The sequence below is a fragment of the Psilocybe cubensis genome (assembly GCF_017499595.1).
Source record: "Psilocybe cubensis strain MGC-MH-2018 chromosome Unknown contig1, whole genome shotgun sequence".
NCBI lineage: Eukaryota > Fungi > Basidiomycota > Agaricomycetes > Agaricales > Agrocybaceae > Psilocybe > Psilocybe cubensis.
In genome coordinates, this window is record NW_025952839.1 from 181,500 (window position 1) to 198,479 (window position 16,980).

Below are 16,980 nucleotides of genomic sequence, written 5' to 3' on the forward strand. Positions count from 1 at the left end.
GACCCTCCATCAGAGCATACAGCTCTTTGTATGTTGACTGTGTACTTTGCAACGTGCATATTGTCTTCATTCCCGCAGAAAATCTACTATAGAGGTGTCAAATGGGCTTTTTTCCGCCGGAAAGAAATCACTATTATTAAAGCACAAGTCAGAGGTGGCAGCGCACTACTGAAGCGCTCAAAGATCCACATCATCAAGACTCAGAAGGACAACATCAACAAGTACGCTGCATTCCATCTTTCATTTTGGATCCACACTAATAACTGCCCGGATGGAATTATTCCCTTTCTCTTGATCACATAAGACAGTTTATTTATAACGTACATTACCTAAGATTTAATAATAAGGATATTACGTGAGACACGGTGGATTTACTCCCGCTACCTAATTAGGAGATTAGCGTGATGTACGTGTGATTTATCCTGGCAAATCATAGCGTACATGACGTGCCATTTAGCACTAAATGGAGCCGCCGGGTGGCATGCGGGATCCGCGTGTCGGGCTGCACGGGAAAAACACGGGCCGCAAATGAACCGGACGGGTCCATCTACATCCCGTGTATTGCAAGCAGACGGATCCGTTTTGACCCGTGTTGTGCTGTCAGACGGACCCATTTGACCCGTGTCTTCCCAGAGAGGGAGGGTTATTTATGGGGTATTGCAAGTCAATGAGCACAAGGGCTCCAAAAATAATTTATTCATCTCTACCGGTATACAAATGCTTTTCCAAACTCGATTCAATCCCTGCCAGCCCAGCGTCAATTTCCTCCAGCGCATTATAAGTCAGAATCTCTGACTGCAGCTGATGCAGCCGGAGGTTCTTGAACATTGTAACCTTTCCGTCATAACTACTGTCGCCGACGGAACTGTCAATTATTTGGTCGTATGTTGCCCGTAGCTGCTGCTCAGTATAATTCTAAAATAGTTGTCAGTATCTAGTGCTTGGTAATATCTGAGTACATACATATAGAAAAGGAGGGTTAAAATACGCCGTCTGATCTGTTACATTCTCGAACTCAATGTCAGACTGGGTGGGAGGCGAACCAGGGTAGCCGCCCATGGGATCAAACCTGCCGTAGGTTCGAAAATAAGGGTTTTGAAGGAGCAGGTGGCATGCTTCAGGGGGTGGAGAATAGCGACCTTGCTTCCTCTCAGAGGAAATAGCTGGACGAGAGTCCATAATGATTTTGTCGACGACAGACGTGTATGAAACATGTGCTGCCATCAACGGCGGAGCCGCATCATCCCGGATGACAGGCATAGGTGGAGGATCCAGGGTATCTGAAATAACAGGCATAGGGGGAGGATCCAGGGTAGGTGGAATGACAGGCATAGGGGGAGGAGCTAGGTTATTTGGAATGATTGGCATTGGCGGCGGAGCCAAGTCGTTCCGGATGACAGGCATTGGCGGCGGAGCCGTGTCGTTCCGGATGACTGGCATTGGCGGCGGAGCCAGGTTAGCTGGAATGACTGGCATAGGGGGTGGAGCCAGGCTAGCTGGAATTACTGGCATTGGCGGCGGAGCCAGGTCTTTCCGGATGACTGGCATAGGGGGCGGAGCCAGGTTAGCTGGAATGACTGGCATAGGGGGTGGAGCCAGGCTAGCTGGAATTACTGGCATTGGCGGCGGAGCCAGGTCTTTCCAGATGACTGGCATAGGGGGCGGAGCCAGGTTAGCTGGAATAACAGGCATAGGGGGTGGAGCCAGGTTAGCTGGAATTACTGGCATTGGCGGCGGAGCCAGGTCTTTCCGGATGACTGGCATAGGGGGCGGAGCCAGGTTAGATGAAATGACTGGCATAGGGGGAGGAGCCAGGTTAGCTGGAATAACAGGCATAGGGGGTGGAGCCAGGTTATCTGGAATGACTGGCATTGGCGGCGGAGCCAAGTCATCCGTCCTTGCTGTGCGTTTGCTTTCCTTAGAGTTGCTAATATTTGAAGACATTGCTGATGCTCAGAAATCAATTTAAATTTACTTGAATTAATGCAATTAGTCTTACATTTTATAGGTTTTACGGGAGGAGGTTCCTTCAGTTTTTTGAGAAGCCTGGTAAGATTGTTGAGACTGGTGTAGTCAATGGGGGAATTTTTGCTAGAGGTGGGAATAAAGTTGTAGGAGGACATACAGTCCAGAAAGTGCAACTGGGTGGGCTTGTTTATATATCTCACGGAATACAATACTATCCGAGGATTCTCCATGACACGGAAATAGATTCACCCGTGTATCGAACTTAGCAACTTTTGCACAAACTGGATCTGGTGAAGAAATCACATGACTCAGATTGTACATGTTTGTGTATGGTTTTGTTTTGCGGGACCGCTTTTTTTTAGACTTTTTTTAGACTAACTCCAACCACGATCACCACCCCACGTTCTACCGTGCCTCACCCATTAACGCGTCTTCCCCCCAAAAAAAAACGCTTTCCCAATGGCCTCTTCATCTTCCGCCACCGCCACCTTCGCCCAACGCCTTGCTGACTGGGAAAAAACCTTTACAGAGTGCTACCGCAATGGCGAAAGCGCGTTCAACACTCAGTTGGAGCAGCTCTACAGGGACTTGGTGAGTAATCGATATCCCTTGAGCATAAGACTTACTGAACAAAAAAAATTCATCCAAATAGGTTCCACTGTGTCAAGAACACGTCAGGGACGCGGCCAACTTCCGCCTCGTGGATTATGTCGCAAGCCCTGTCGTGTATTCATACAAGACCAGCCAGGGCAAGGACGGCAAGCAGGTAGCAAGGTTCGAGGTCGACTGGGCAAATTTGCATCATCAAGTTGCAAATTTCAAGGCATACCAGCAAGGCCAGGAGGCACAGAGGAAGAGGAGGGAGGAGGAAGAGCAAGAGAAGAGGAGGGAGAAGGAGGAGCAAGAGGAGAAGGAGAGGCAGAGGGTGGAGGAGAGGAGGAAGAGGGAGGTGAGGAGGAAGAGGGAGGAGAAGAAGAAGAGGGAGGAGGAAGAGGAGAGGCAGAGGGAGGAGGAGGAGGAGAGGCAGAGGGAGGAGGAGAGGAGGAAGAGGGAGGAAGAGAAGCAGAAGGTGGAGGAGAGAAGGAAGGAGGAGAGGAGGAAGAGGGAGCAGGAGAGGAAGACCAGGGAGCAGGAGAGGCAGAAGGCGGAGGAGAGAAGGAAGAGGGAGCAGGAGCAGGAGCAGGAGACAGACGAGGAGAGGAACAAGGAGGAGACGGAGAAGAGACGGGCCAAGAAGGGCAAGGGCAAGGCAGTCGAACCCCCGGTGGAAGACGGACCCGTGACAGACGCCCACAAAGACAAGGGCAAACGGAAAGCGGCGGACCCCGTGGAGTCCATTCAGTTGGCTCCAGCGGACTACAGGGGCCCACGGACAAGGAAGGGGGAAATCATTCCCCACATCACCGCCTCCAACATGCCTGGTCACCCAGCGTACAGGGAGAAGCTGGAAAGATTGGCGAAGTCCAAGCAGGGGAAGTTCAGGAGCAAAGCAATCATAGGAAGCCACACGGACAAAGACGCGGACGCCAACGTCGACGAGGACGATGAAGGCGATGACCAAGAGGCCCCGCCTACCACCCCCACCCGGAAGATGCTCACCCGGTCTGCAAAGAAGGACGCCAACCAGGACAATATCCCCCCCATCAGGAAGGCGCGGTCGAGATCCGAGAAAGCGCGCCAGGTGCCGGAGGGGATGGTGGATATGGTGGAAAGGTGCACGGGATGCACCAAATTCAAGGTGCCGTGCCATGTCAAGGGAGAGACAGGCACTGAGCCTCTTGTCCCCGTAAAGCACCAATTTTGTGAGTCTTGCAAGTCTTGCAAGATTCACTGCAGTTTCTACCCGGGACGTTTCTACCCGGGACGCAACATTGTCGCCGGGCAATTCAACCTCTCGACGCCGCTGGGAAGTTACGGGGAGGTGTTGAAGTTGGAGGAGGGAGAGGATGTTCCGGCGAAGGGGAAGGCCGGGGAAGGGTCGTTCCCCGAGGATGTGGGAGAGCTGCTTGTGCAGCTGTTTGAGCGACAAGGCCGACTGATGGAACGGATGGATGGCCTTTCCGCGTCCATGACGGCGATAAACGCATGGATTGCAACGTTTGCCGAGACAAACTTGGCGGTGGAGAAGAGGATGAAGACCGTCGAGGACAGCTTCCAAGAGCTGAAGGCCGAGTGGACCACGGCAAAAGAACAAGTGGCAGGAAACACTTCGCTTTCCGTCACGATGTTCAACAACATCAAGCAGGCGATCCAGGACGTTCAGTACGTGGTTGGGGTTTTGCTGGAGCAGGATGAACAAAGGAATCCCGCCCCCAAACAGGCAGCAGAACCCTCCAAGACGGAGGTCGAACAAGAATCGGGTCCGTTGCGGACCCGTGAACCCACCTCTGCGCCACAATCCCCCAGCCCACCACCACCGCCAGCACCCCTCCCTTCCCCACCTCCACCTCCAGCAGCACCCATTCTCCCTTCCCCTCCTCCACCACCGCCAGCACCTGTCCTCCCTTCCCCACCCCCACCTCCACCCGCACCCGTCTTCCCTGCCGTGTCTGCGCCACCAACAGCGCTATTCTTGCCCGGTTCGACTCCAGAAGCGCCTTCGCCCCCCCCAGCTGGCCGACCCTCGCTCCCACCGGTACCACCCGTCCTTTCCCTGTCTCCACCACCCCCTCTCCCAGCTCCACGTCCTCGAAGTTCGACGTCAAAGGCCGCACCGTTGTCAAAGGGTGCACCATCGTCAAAGGCCGCGCCATCGTCATCGTCAAAGGCCGGCCCATCCTCAAAGGCTAAGCCATTGTCAAAGCTAAGCCATCCTCCAAGGCTGGGCCATCCGGGAATGGACACTCATCGGAGTTGTCTGATCCCTCGGACAGCGACGAGGTTGAAATTGTGGAGGAGGATGTTGAGATCGTGGCGTCCACGCTGCCCGCGTCGAACATAGCCACAAAGACAAGGGCTGGACGGAAGCGAAAGGCGGAAACGACTCTGGCTGAAGCATCGCGCTCGCCCAAAAAACCCAAGGCCCAAAAAAAGTAGTGTATTTCAAATCTTTGTAACTTTTTTTGGTCTCCTTTTTTGCCTTGTCTCATAGATTGCATTGTACAATTTTTAATATTTGGACTGTATATAGTTTTTACTCTCATGTGCTCATCTGTTTTATATCTCTCCCAAAAAGTAGCACTTGATGATTTTTAATGAACCCGCTTTCTGTTTTGATTTTGTGTGAAAACATGTTTGAGAAACATCAAGATAAGAATGAAAAGCATCACATTTAATAGGTATTATGAATCTACTTCAGCAGCTAGGCTTTCAAAGTTTTTTTTCTTTGTCTTTTACCTGCTACAACAAGCAGACTTGCTTCCTGAAGTGCTAAGGCATCCGAAGTCACATTCCTGCGGGCCCGTGTTTCATCCGTATCTGGACTTGTTACTGTCTCCACAAAGGCATCACAAGTCACGTCCCTGCCGGCCCGTGTATTATCCGTGTCTTGGGTTGTTCCTGTCTGAACTCCACTTTCTTCCACTGTGTCAAGTGGATCTGAGTAGGGCTTTGTTTTTTTCCTAGGTTGAATCCTTCTAGTTGGTTTTGGCTTAACTGGGGCCGGTACAGAACTCTCTTCATCGGGTCCGTCCATTTCCGCCGTTCCGACATATGGCTTTGTTCTTTTTCTTGGCATAATCTTTCTAGCTGGCTTGGGAGGCGCCTCCTCAACCTCTGGAGTTGGGCTGGATGATGGATTGACAATTGTTGGGCTGGATCTACTTGGTAGAGAGGGTGGCTCGCTAGATCTTGAAGGTGCGTCGGTAGGAGTCTCATCCGTCTCTGGCGTGACTTCAAATCTGGCAGTAGTGCGTGGCATCGCGGATGCCGGACTGCCCCGTCCATTATCAAACTCTGACAGATTGGATGATTCAGAGTCGCTTGAAGATTGGGTTTGAAGTCATATAGCTTTTTGCCTCAGGCGACGTTTGGTTATTGCTGCAGGAGGTGGAGGTATCGGGTGGGCTTCTAGGCCGTCAAACAAGTTGGACGGATAGAGAGGTTCCATAATATCATAGCCATTTCCAAAACCCTTTGAAAATTTAAAGGGGATGTCTCCTTGGGCTTGACGGTCCCTCCATAGCTTGAGAATTGCAGAGGTTGACTCCAGGCGGAGCCGGCTCGGATCCGTCACGGGGATTGAACTTGGCCAATACTCTGGATCAATCATTTCTGCAGAACGCCTTTCAAGAGCATCCCAAGGAACACTTGAACCAGGCCTGTCCTTGGCTAAAGCTGTATACATAGTTAGCAAGTTTGTTGAGGACATAGACAAATTACACACCATAAACCTTGTTCATGTAAATTCTAATAATTGACTTTTGTGCATAAGCGACTTCTCTCCCAGTTGAGCCATAGATAGGACTAGGTACTATTGGAAATCCATTGCTGCTAAACTTGAGGGATTTTTCATGAAACGATGCATCTGGCAGTGCTGGATTGGCCACACCCTTCTCTATTTCTGAAATGTGGACGAGGTATTGAACAAACGCTCTGCGAAAAGCGGCCAACTCGGATGGAAAGAGTTGCCCAAAGGAAGGAATTCTGACATCGTCGAGTGCTAGATCGCTTGTCTGGGTCCTTCAATGCCCATCAGTCAACATTAATACGGGCCAAATTATTCCGCCGCGAATGCTTACGGCGGAAACTTTATCCGCCGTAGGGTGTTTACGGCGGATAAAGTTTCCGCCGTAAGCATTCACGGCGGAACTTGTTCATGCCGTGTTTAACACTTACATTGAGTATTCGATTTTACCCTCAATATCATAATGCCCCTCAAAGGTAATGGACCTCATACCCATTCTCTGCCACTTAAGTTTCTCTATTTGTCGAAGTATTTTTCTGCCTTGCCTGGCAGCAGTCCTGCAGATGTCAGATTGACGGCGGAAACAAGTTCCACCGACTCACTTTGCCTTCATTGATTTTGAAACACCTTTCTTATTCCATTCCTCGAGGATCTCCATGAACCTGTCCCGCTCCTCCTGAGTCAATCTGGCCTCAACCTGCTTACGTCCTTGTTGATAAAACTTCATCCAATCTTTACTTCCACGAGCAGCATTCCCTGATAGAAGCGCAACCTCGGAGTCAATCTCTGCCGACTTCTCCTCACGGAATACCGTCTGAAAGGTTATACGGGAGTTCAATCCTTCCAATTTTACACCAATTTGATTTGACGCATGGTTTCTAAACCAATTAAATATTCGCTATTGTGATGGTTTATGTGTGTAACAAAATTTTCAAAGAAACAACGAGCTCACATGCTTCTTCACCTTCCATTCTTTGTGTAGTTGCTTATCTTCCTTCCTAGCACGTCTAGAGTATCTGTGATCCCATGTAGCTTGCAGCTCAGGTATGACAGTGTTCTGTATGTAGTCTGCTTTGGATGACTTTGATGTATCTTTGTAGGGCTGTACATGCTTTTTCAACACGCGCATTTCCTTTGTTGTCCAAATATTTGATTCTTCCGGCGGAAAGTCACCCTCCGCCGTCTGTCCGTTTCTGGGTCCGTTGTGGGTTGTGGCATTTGCGGTAGAAGGAAGCGGATCCGCGTCGGGGGATGCATTGGTGGGCATAATTGCAGTGATGTAACAAGTAGCTTATCGATGAGTATCTGTGTGATCTGGTCAAATCTCACGTCATACGGAGATAAAATAAGCTTCCGATCATACTAAATAAATGATGTGATGTCATATTTTTCCCAATCAGGTAATCCCGCTTCATTGTCGGCCACGATGATCAAAGCATGCTGGTCGCTGTCACATACATTGACCTCATGATTTTGCAATAGTTCCCTCTGCATTCAATCAATAAACATGGAATTTTGTAAACATTTAGCGCTTTATATAAAGATAATTTTACAAGGTTTTAAATTCTTGTCAGATGGCTGTAAAGATACAGAAACACAAAATGCAAATTCACGTCTTCTCACCCAAAACTTGTGAAACCCAAAACGGCAGTCATCTCAGAGACCATGAGAGGTATTCAAATGCATAATTTTTTTCAAAAAATATAATGATCCCAGTGAGCTCATTTTGACACATTTTCTAGTATATTGAGAATATCTCCTTAAATACGAGGATTCACATTCTACAAAAAATGTCATTCGGTAGCTATTAAAAATATCTTTCATATGATATACGCCGGAGGAATGAGGGGCCAGCCAGTGAAAAGATATTTCAAAAACACTCCAAAGTGTGGTTCTGAAAGGGTCGTTCTGCATCATATTGTACATTTATGATGGGATCACGTCCATTTTGTGCATCTCTGGATTAAGTTTTATTCATAACATTTCACTCACTCATCCAAATATGCTGCAAGATAAGTCATATGAAAGCTATTTTTCTCCTCTTTAAAATGGCATAATTGAGGGAAATTTATCTACAGAAATAAACATGTTATACTACATTTAGATCTGCGCTCACAGGCTGTCAGACTCTTTGTTTCCAACATCCATGGGCTTCAAGAAAGTACCTGATAGGGGATCGGATGAGGAGTTTCCCAATGTTCGGGAGGCCTCCTGGTCTAGTGGGGCCAAGAAACGAAAGAGAGGGCGGCCGAGGATCCACAAACTTCCTGTAGAATCATCATCAACAAACCTCCCTCAAACAACAACTTACTCTTTCCAAAACCATGAACACAACATTCTGGAAGAAGAAATACCTCATTATCCGGGAGATCTAACTGATCAGCAGGTACTTGATAACCTGAGACAGCTAGATGACAATAGAACGGGAGGAAAGGTATGTTTTAACATGTTTTCAGTAGAATGATCAGGATGACTTTACCTATCCAGTCTCAAAATGATTACCTGAGGGAATGGCTCCCGAAACGAGAGGTGTATCTTGGAACAATGATTGGAGGAGAAGCCCCGGATCCGGATCTGAATGGACAGTGTCAGCAATGTCAAGGAATGTCTGGAGTGTGGAGATGTTGCCAATGCTTTGGCTCTAGAATTTTGTGTTCTGAATGCCTGCAAAGAAACCATCAATTTACACCTTTCCACCGCGTTGAGAAGTGGACGGGTCTATATTTCCATCCGGGAGCTCTGTGGGAAGTGGGTGTCAAGTTGTATTTGGGTCATAATGGGAAACGTTGTCCTTATCCCACGGATCCGAGCCACCTAGGATGGGACGGCGGAAACAATTCATCCGGGAGTCATGGGCACGGCGGAAACAATTCGCCCGTCTTTGAAGATGAACACGGATTGGACCTGGATCCGCTTCCTGCGAGCAATGACCAAGAATCCTTTACGGCTCAGCTTCTGGCGGACCCGGAGGTACCCCATTTGGTTGAGCTGGACGATGGAGACGATGAAGACGATGATCTATTCGAGGAAGTCGATACAACCTATCTGGACCAACCTCGTCCAAAGGCAGCAGACAACAATGGAATTCCTTTCAAGGCAATTGTGCACACCTCCGGAGTCCATTATCTGCCCGTGCGAACATGCACATGCCGGTCCGTCCGCCTTCCGTCTATCGATTTACAGTATCTGGAGATGGGATTATTTGCAGCCAGCTTTGAAAACGTTCAAACTGTGTTCACAGTTGAGGTCCTTGAGGACTTTCGGATGGACAACCTCGAGTGCAAAACGTCGGCTTATCAGTATTACCAAAAGTTGCGAAGACTGACTTCGCCAGCGTTTCCAAAAAAGGTGCTGAACCGCTATCGTGAATTGAGAAGGCTTAGTAGAGAATACAGGGACCTTGTCCTGAGACGACAATACGGAGAAGGGCATACAAGAGAAGCGGTGGTCCCTTACTATCGTCATTGCCATGATTCATCACCAGAGAGGATGGGTATTAATGTATCTGATCCAATTGACGGCGGATCTGATAGTCCGTCTCAAGAAGTCGGAATGTCAACGGACCCGTCTCTGGGACACGGCGGATTAGATGGTCCGCCTGTACCACAAATGACGCGGACCGAGGATCATCCCGAAGTTGAAGATAGGAGAGGGAAGTTGGCCTTATTCTGCCCCGCCTGTCCACAGCCTGGAATAAACCTACCTGATACCTGGATTGATGATGCTGATAGGCAAGTTTTAGTTATTCTTCAAGGGTGACTGCAATTAACAGCAAGTAGCAATCTGTACATACGTAGTTATGTTGCAGATGGTAATTTCAAAGCAGATCACCTCAATCAGAAAAACGAGGGAGACGATGTTTGGTTGAGCGTTGGAGAAGGATACATGACTGCTCCGGGCCCTTACAAGGAGCACATTAAGGAAGCAATTTCTCTTGCTCCACGTTATAAACGGGTGCGTTATCTACCATGATTTATCTTTCACGGCGGATGCTTACGCTCCGTGTCAAAATCTTCTACGGCGGATGCTTACTTTCCGTGTCAAAAAATATCAGGAACAAACATGTCATAACTACCACGCCCAGAAAGCTGAAAACAGAGTCAGCCCGGGTAAGAGAGTACGTGGAATTGGGGCACACGCTTGCGCTAGGCACGGATGCTTCTGTCCATCCAGCATTGTCGATTTTGACAAAGGTGAAAAGCAGATGCACATGGATTGGTCTTTGACTCAGGCCAGGGAAACTACCAACACACAGGGAATCACAAAACATTTGGAAATCTACGATATAAACTGTCAATATTGCGTTAACTTGGCAAGGCGTCTCTCAGAGTCCACAAAAATGCATTGGCCACCTTCTGTTAAAATGATTTTTGCAATTGGTTTATTTCACGTCCACGGGCACAAGACGGAATGTCTTTACAACTACGCATCCACCTATGTCCCGGGTGTGGGAATCATTGACGGAGAAATCCTGGAGCCGTTGTGGTCCGTGTTAAATGACACATCCCGGAGTACACGTTCCGCTACCACTGCCCATCGAGCAGAGGTTTTGGACGACCACATGGGGGATTCCAACTGGAAGAAGACCATTAATATGGCTGCAACAATTGCTGCAAAGTTCAAACGGGCACGGGAACAGTCCGGAATCACAGACCGATTTTATAGGGGTATCACGGATCAACAAGATTCCGGGCTCATCAACACTTGGGAAGATGAAATTTCAAAAGCAGAAGCGGACCGAGAACAAGGTGTGGCCGACGCTGTTGGCAAGGTAATGGCAAGCAAAGTGAAAACGGCTGCTGGACGCCAAGAAATTGAATTGCATCTTTCAAATATGGAACTTACATCTAATGGTGCTACTGGAAAGGCAGCATGGATATCATCCGGCTTAAAACTGGAGCAAGCGCAGTACGATTATTTCAATTGCATCCTACAGAATTTAACATGTTTTTAGATTGGAGCTCAGGGACCATGTCAGAAAGCTCGGAAAGCATCCTTCCACCGCGCAGAAACTTGACTTGGTCAATAAACGTCGCTCCATGCGGACCCGCGTTGAAGCCTTCTGTCGATCCGCTATGACCTTCATGGGCGAAGATGTCTTGGAGGATATTCAAGGGGACATCGCTCCCATACTTGACTATGAAGTCAGTGACAACAACGATCCTGATCTTGGAAATGTCAACATTACCCGCGCGGATCCGGAACGACAGCCGCTTCCGTTTCCCTCCGCCGTCAAACAAGATTTCTTTGACGGCCTTGACGCGGGAACAAACCTCATTTTAAAAGGGCTTCGCAAACTTGAACTTCAAATAAGACATGGCCACGCAGAGGACTGTCTGGAAGCGGTCCGGTCAGCCTTGATCCAGCTTTCTTGGCAGTATAAATATCAGGTTCGGACCGCCGACTCCGTCTATATGGGGACTCGTGCTTGGGATGGCGTCAAGCTTTTGAATGCTTCCTGGAAATTGCACCGGCGACTCTACAACACAAACCGTCAGAAGATGATCTATTTATCTGCTGGCGTGCGAGACGAGGATAATATTCGGAAACAATATCCCATTCTGCAAGTCCATAATTGCAAGCATAGTAATGCCGTGTCGGATCCGAACATTCGCGGAGGAAGCTCGGACCGTCTAAGTTGGATTTGGAGATCCCGTCAGGGCCTGGACAATGATAATCAATTATACGTTAATGAGTGTGAGTACTGCCATTTGTATTTCTAATTTTTTTCTCAAAGGTTTCTTAGTCTTCAGGCTAAACTGGCTCCGCGCGCGAGCTCAGAGAAATAGATGGCAAGAGGAGCTGGCTTTGACAAAAAAGGAAATGGAATGGACTGTCAGATTTTATGTGTATATGGCAAAGACATGGCGTGCACGGCATGATTTTGTTCCTGACAGGTTAGTTGGTCACAGGGCAAATGCTCAAAAGCAGATTGCCATGTGGAATGATCTGGGGCGGGCCGCGGATAAGGTCTTCCGTCAAATTAACCCGGAGTATCCGTCCGTGTGGAGATTTATAATTACAGATTAACCAGTTCTTTGAACATTCTTGTTGTATCTCATCTTGTTGAATTCATGCACTTACCGTGGCTTTTTAAACCTCCTGTCGAGGACGAACATCATCTCCTTACCTATGATGAGCGACGTGCTCTGGCCAAAGTTCATGTCCATATTTGTGGTGCACGGATCCGTGCCGGATACCGTTTGTTCATTGCAAACGGAGACTCTGTTTCCTCCGTGCGTCGCCAAAAATGGATGTATTTGCTTGACCTAGAGGTGGTAAGACAGTAATTTTGAACTATTATATCTTGCATTGAGAACTGCTCGATAGGCTATACTGCTGAGAGTACTCGGATACTGCTATGTCAATGGATTCCAAGTCGATATTCCATTTTTTATATCAGAAATTCTCAATCAGAGCGTACATGCCGTTTTGAACCGAACTCCCCACCATTGAGCTGTTCTATTTGAATCTCTAAATCAAAGCTGGTCAGCATGGGAAGATGATGAAATTTTAAATCAGACCAAGAGCTGGGGATATTGGTGGAGGGACGGATTTGCTGAAGGCGATGAGTGGCAAGTTGCCTTTGTTACCGTTGAATCGCAAGCAAGAGAATTTTGGAACAAGGTATGTTTTTTTATTGCTGTGGATTATATCTGATTTGCGTCCTTCCCACCAGGTGGTTCTGCCTGAATACCAACAAGAGGTACTCCGGCTAAATAATCAGAGGAAAGAAGCTAAGGAGGGCGCAAGTTCATCCACCTCTGGGCCTCCACGAAATCAAGAAAACAATCCCAAGGGCAAGGGAAAGGCGGCTGAACGGACATCCGTCCCCACCTTGGGGAAGCACGGATCCGCGTTGACGGGAAAGCACGGCTCCGCGTTTTCACCGCCCACGGGAAAACCCAATCCGCCGACCCGTGTTGCAAACACGCGGGATGAAACATCCCCAATTGCAATTTCTGACCACAGACCGCCCTACTGTCCCCACTGCGGTCAGCCTATCCTAACGGGCGTAATGAGGGAGTTGGCTCACCTGCACCGGAATGTGGCGGACAAAATGAAGAATGCCCATAAAGCAGTGACTACTTCTTTGGCCGCCTTGGGCAGATATTCTGTATTGGAGAAGATGTGGATTGACTCTAAGGAGCTCCCGTTCTCTAACGGCAAGGGGCTTTCAGCCAAATACAAATTTCAGCATCCCGTTCACCCTTCTCCTGACAGTTGGGGCGCTATAACGGCTCAAGCCCGGTCCTTCGAGGTCTCAAAGCTCAAAGTCGCTTCATTTTACATCAACGACATTTTTTATTCTTTTATTGCCGTCAAGGAACTACCTTTTCATCCACTCTGGTATCATTCGCCACCCTCCAACACTGCAAATATTCATCTCCCAACAGATACTCTGCCTACGCCCGGTTCCGTCAGCCCTCCGTCAAATGCACACACCAGCAATGCCTTCCTTTTTAACGCAAGGTCAAGACCTGTTTTCCCGGGAGAAGAGGATGATATTGATAGTACGTCCGATACCACTGAATCCTCTACACCAGCTACGTTTTTAGAGCATCTCGCACAGGACTTTGAAGAGGAGGCGGATGAGGAGTCTTCTGCCGGTGATACGACGGAGGAGTCAGATGCTTCCGGTAACTCGGAAGAGCTTAGCGAGGACGTGTCGGAAACACCCTGGGATGAGGAATCTTAGTTGCCCACCTCTCGCACAGGACATCGAAGAGGAGGCGGATGATGCCTTTTCCGCCGGTAATATGACGGCGGAGTCCGATGATTCCGGTAACCTTGGAAGAGCTCAGCGCGGACGCGTCGGAAACACCCTGGGACAGAGAATTCTGGTTGTGCTGTAGCTTTCGTACTGTTTTGGTTTGGAAATATAAAAAAATCTTCCCCAAACCCAACTTCCAAGTCAAAAACTGATCATATTTCAAAATCAAAAGCGTTGGTGGCCGGTAAATTTGCAAAAAGATCGTACGTAGTAGACCATCCCGCCTCTTGGACTCCCAGCTCTTCAAATACAGTCCTACGCATGTAATAGACTATGACTGCCCTGTCTCCATTGCACACCGCGCCGTGTTGAAGCAACCTGCCGGTAATTGCAACAAGGGTCATGGGATCATACTTGTACCGAAGTCCAAGGCCCGGAAGCTCAAGCCGTCCGTGTTCACCCTTCCCAAGCGGCATCAAAAAATCGTACCATGAGTAGCACGACCCATTATCCCGATGGTATGGTGTATCTCGGTTGCTGATCACGGTCATGACTCCAAAGGGCGAACTCCAAATTGTGAGAATTTGCTTCAATATTTCAGCCTTATGGACAAGCTCCGGTTCCGCAGCAAGCCGTTGAAGAAATTTCATTCCCGCCCGGTACTGCTCGGGATGTATAATGCTCAAGATGGCTCCCAGCAAAGCCGAAGATGTCGTCGTGTCTCGTATAAACTCCTGTCCAATTGGATTACACAAGTCCAAGGAGACCTCAAGCGGGTTGGACGTCTGAGGAAAATATGAGGCAGTATAATAATTAGCATACAAGTTTCTCACCTCATGGCCTTGCTGAAACCATGCCGGGGAGAAGTTAATATTTCCAGGTTGAACCCAACCTGGCTCATGTCGAAAGTAACTGTCATTGACCCTCCAGCTTGTGGCCAAAGGTACCGCCTTGTGAATCATTGTTTCAATATCCCGTAATGAATTCCACACACTCTCCTGTTACTCTTTAGAAAGCATAATATATGAATTAATTGGTCTGTTTCTAAAACTCACCACCCTTGTCTCTGACAAAATACCTAGCAGGTACCACACCAATATGTTGCCTGCACTATCGACCACAGTTCCGGGCAGGGTTTGGTACTGTAACGCGGAATGCACCGGAGAAAACTTGTCTTTTAGGCGAGCCTCAACGGTAAAATTCTGACCCGTGCAACGTGCACTGAGATGAGTCAAATATTCTTCTGCATCCCACGTCGTATATTCTGCCATTCACACATTATTTAATCTCAATTTTCAAAGCTTATTGATTGCATACCTTGATTTTCAAATGCCTGCAAAATCACCTCCACAGCTAGATTGCACTCAAACATGGTCTCAGCACTGAAGTTTTCCCGGATTTGATTAGGCAGTTCTGCATGCCAAAGACGACTAGCTATTTGTGCCTTCATGTAGTTTGAGAGGGATTGGGTTAGCTCAAAGGCATAATCCATGCTATCAGGGTATGTGGAAAGGAATGTGCTGCCAGTATAATCTATACACCTTATTACATATATTAACGGTCATCCGATGTATGATTCTTCAAGGCGGATATTTGTCGGAATACAGAAGCGGGTGGATGAATGGACCCGTCTCAGCACAACACGGGTCAAAACGGATCCGTCTGCTTGCAATACACGGGATGTAGATGGACCCGTCCGGTTCATTTGCGGCCCGTGTTTTTCCCGTGCAGCCCGACACGCGGATCCCGCATGCCACCCGGCGGCTCCATTTAGTGCTAAATGGCACGTCATGTACGCTATGATTTGCCAGGATAAATCACACGTACATCACGCTAATCTCCTAATTAGGTAGCGGGAGTAAATCCACCGTGTCTCACGTAATATCCTTATTATTAAATCTTAGGTAATGTACGTTATAAATAAACTGTCTTATGTGTCTTGATTGCCTTTGTTCTCAAAGAAATCATCCCCTTTATTGCAATATCGTCCCCCGACTCATTCCCATTGACTTGACGAGGCGCAGGCGCTGCTGCTCGTCCCACTTCCACCTCCACAACCTCCGTCAACACACAAGCAACGCAAAGCTGGTTGTTTGTGTTGCCTTTGGTCCCACCTATATCAACAACCAGCAGTGCAAAGCTGCTGGTTTGTGTGGCAGCGTGTTCCCCCCTTAATTATGTTGCAGGGTTAGAGGGGAAAGAGCCGTTTCGAACGAGACAGAATTGAGATCTAGGAGAGGAGGATGGTGTACACTTAGCTGGGTGTCCAAGTCGGGTTGTTGACTTGACTTGAGAGGAGCAATAACTGGTGTGTTAGGAATATCTAGTGCCTGGTGTGTACATGTATCTATTGTGTTTGTTCGGTATCTAGAGTTGCTTGTATTTGGTGCTTAATGACAACTGTGAAGAGGTTTTTTCCAAAACTTTTTGACGCGCATTCTCAGGTCGCTCACTTGGCTTTCATACCGCTTTGCCTATCCATACTACATAGTACTACAGTATAAAACCCCTCAAAACGGACATTTCACGCATGTATGTATTCCAAATGCAATCTCTTGCCAAATCCAATGACCAGACTCAACATCCCAACTTTCACGTCACCAACCCACCCAAAGCTCATGCACACATCTGTACACACCAGCCCTAACGTACTCTGCGCCCCAAACCCGCAAAAAACACAGGAAACAACGGAAACGGCCTGCAAACATCCGCCACATATGTATCTTCCTCGCAATGCTTCACTATAAATTTCATTCCATCTGTCTTTTGGACATCCGGCGGAGCCGAGAAACTTTGAGCTAATGCTGAGGAAGCATGGAAACAAGAGAAAGCTGTTGAAATGAGCGACATTGAGGAATTGAGGCTGGAGGCGAGGAGCCGGAGGTTATGGAATCGTCAACTCAAAAAACGTCTGGGGTCGCTTGACCAATGCTGTGGCATCTATAGGGGCTAA

At 48.3% G+C, this 16,980-nt stretch overlaps 6 protein-coding genes across 6 annotated transcripts; 2 read left to right on the forward strand and 4 right to left on the reverse strand.

Moving 5' to 3' along the window:
* Window positions 1-693: 693 nt before the first annotated feature.
* On the reverse strand, window positions 694-1,368 carry JR316_0013433 (uncharacterized protein; the record flags this gene model as incomplete). The annotated part of the gene is made up of 2 exons (XM_047899042.1): window positions 694-915; window positions 964-1,368. 2 exons carry the CDS (start codon window positions 1,366-1,368, stop codon window positions 694-696), a joined length of 627 nt encoding a protein of 208 aa, XP_047741895.1.
* Window positions 1,369-2,427: 1,059 nt separating this feature from the next.
* JR316_0013434 (uncharacterized protein) lies at window positions 2,428-5,004 on the forward strand (the record flags this gene model as incomplete). The annotated part of the gene is made up of 3 exons (XM_047899043.1): window positions 2,428-2,559; window positions 2,621-4,694; window positions 4,772-5,004. 3 exons carry the CDS (start codon window positions 2,428-2,430, stop codon window positions 5,002-5,004), a joined length of 2,439 nt encoding a protein of 812 aa, XP_047741896.1.
* A 265-nt stretch (window positions 5,005-5,269) lies between these two features.
* JR316_0013435 (uncharacterized protein) lies at window positions 5,270-5,827 on the reverse strand (the record flags this gene model as incomplete). Its single annotated transcript, XM_047899044.1, has 1 exon — window positions 5,270-5,827. One exon carries the CDS (start codon window positions 5,825-5,827, stop codon window positions 5,270-5,272), a length of 558 nt encoding a protein of 185 aa, XP_047741897.1.
* An 81-nt stretch (window positions 5,828-5,908) lies between these two features.
* Window positions 5,909-7,580, reverse strand: JR316_0013436 (uncharacterized protein; the record flags this gene model as incomplete). Its single annotated transcript, XM_047899045.1, has 5 exons — window positions 5,909-6,243; window positions 6,293-6,588; window positions 6,745-6,870; window positions 6,916-7,211; window positions 7,266-7,580. 5 exons carry the CDS (start codon window positions 7,578-7,580, stop codon window positions 5,909-5,911), a joined length of 1,368 nt encoding a protein of 455 aa, XP_047741898.1.
* An 879-nt stretch (window positions 7,581-8,459) lies between these two features.
* On the forward strand, window positions 8,460-14,012 carry JR316_0013437 (uncharacterized protein; the record flags this gene model as incomplete). The annotated part of the gene is given in 11 exon segments (XM_047899046.1): window positions 8,460-8,747; window positions 8,801-8,928; window positions 8,986-10,068; window positions 10,111-10,267; window positions 10,368-11,221; window positions 11,268-12,010; window positions 12,060-12,210; window positions 12,226-12,312; window positions 12,348-12,514; window positions 12,807-12,940; window positions 12,993-14,012. The coding sequence occupies 11 exon segments, from the start codon at window positions 8,460-8,462 to the stop codon at window positions 14,010-14,012; spliced, it is 4,812 nt and encodes a 1,603-aa protein (XP_047741899.1).
* Window positions 14,013-14,239: 227 nt separating this feature from the next.
* JR316_0013438 (uncharacterized protein) lies at window positions 14,240-15,519 on the reverse strand (the record flags this gene model as incomplete). Its single annotated transcript, XM_047899047.1, has 4 exons — window positions 14,240-14,812; window positions 14,861-15,025; window positions 15,083-15,291; window positions 15,345-15,519. The coding sequence occupies 4 exons, from the start codon at window positions 15,517-15,519 to the stop codon at window positions 14,240-14,242; spliced, it is 1,122 nt and encodes a 373-aa protein (XP_047741900.1).
* Window positions 15,520-16,980: the final 1,461 nt, after the last annotated feature.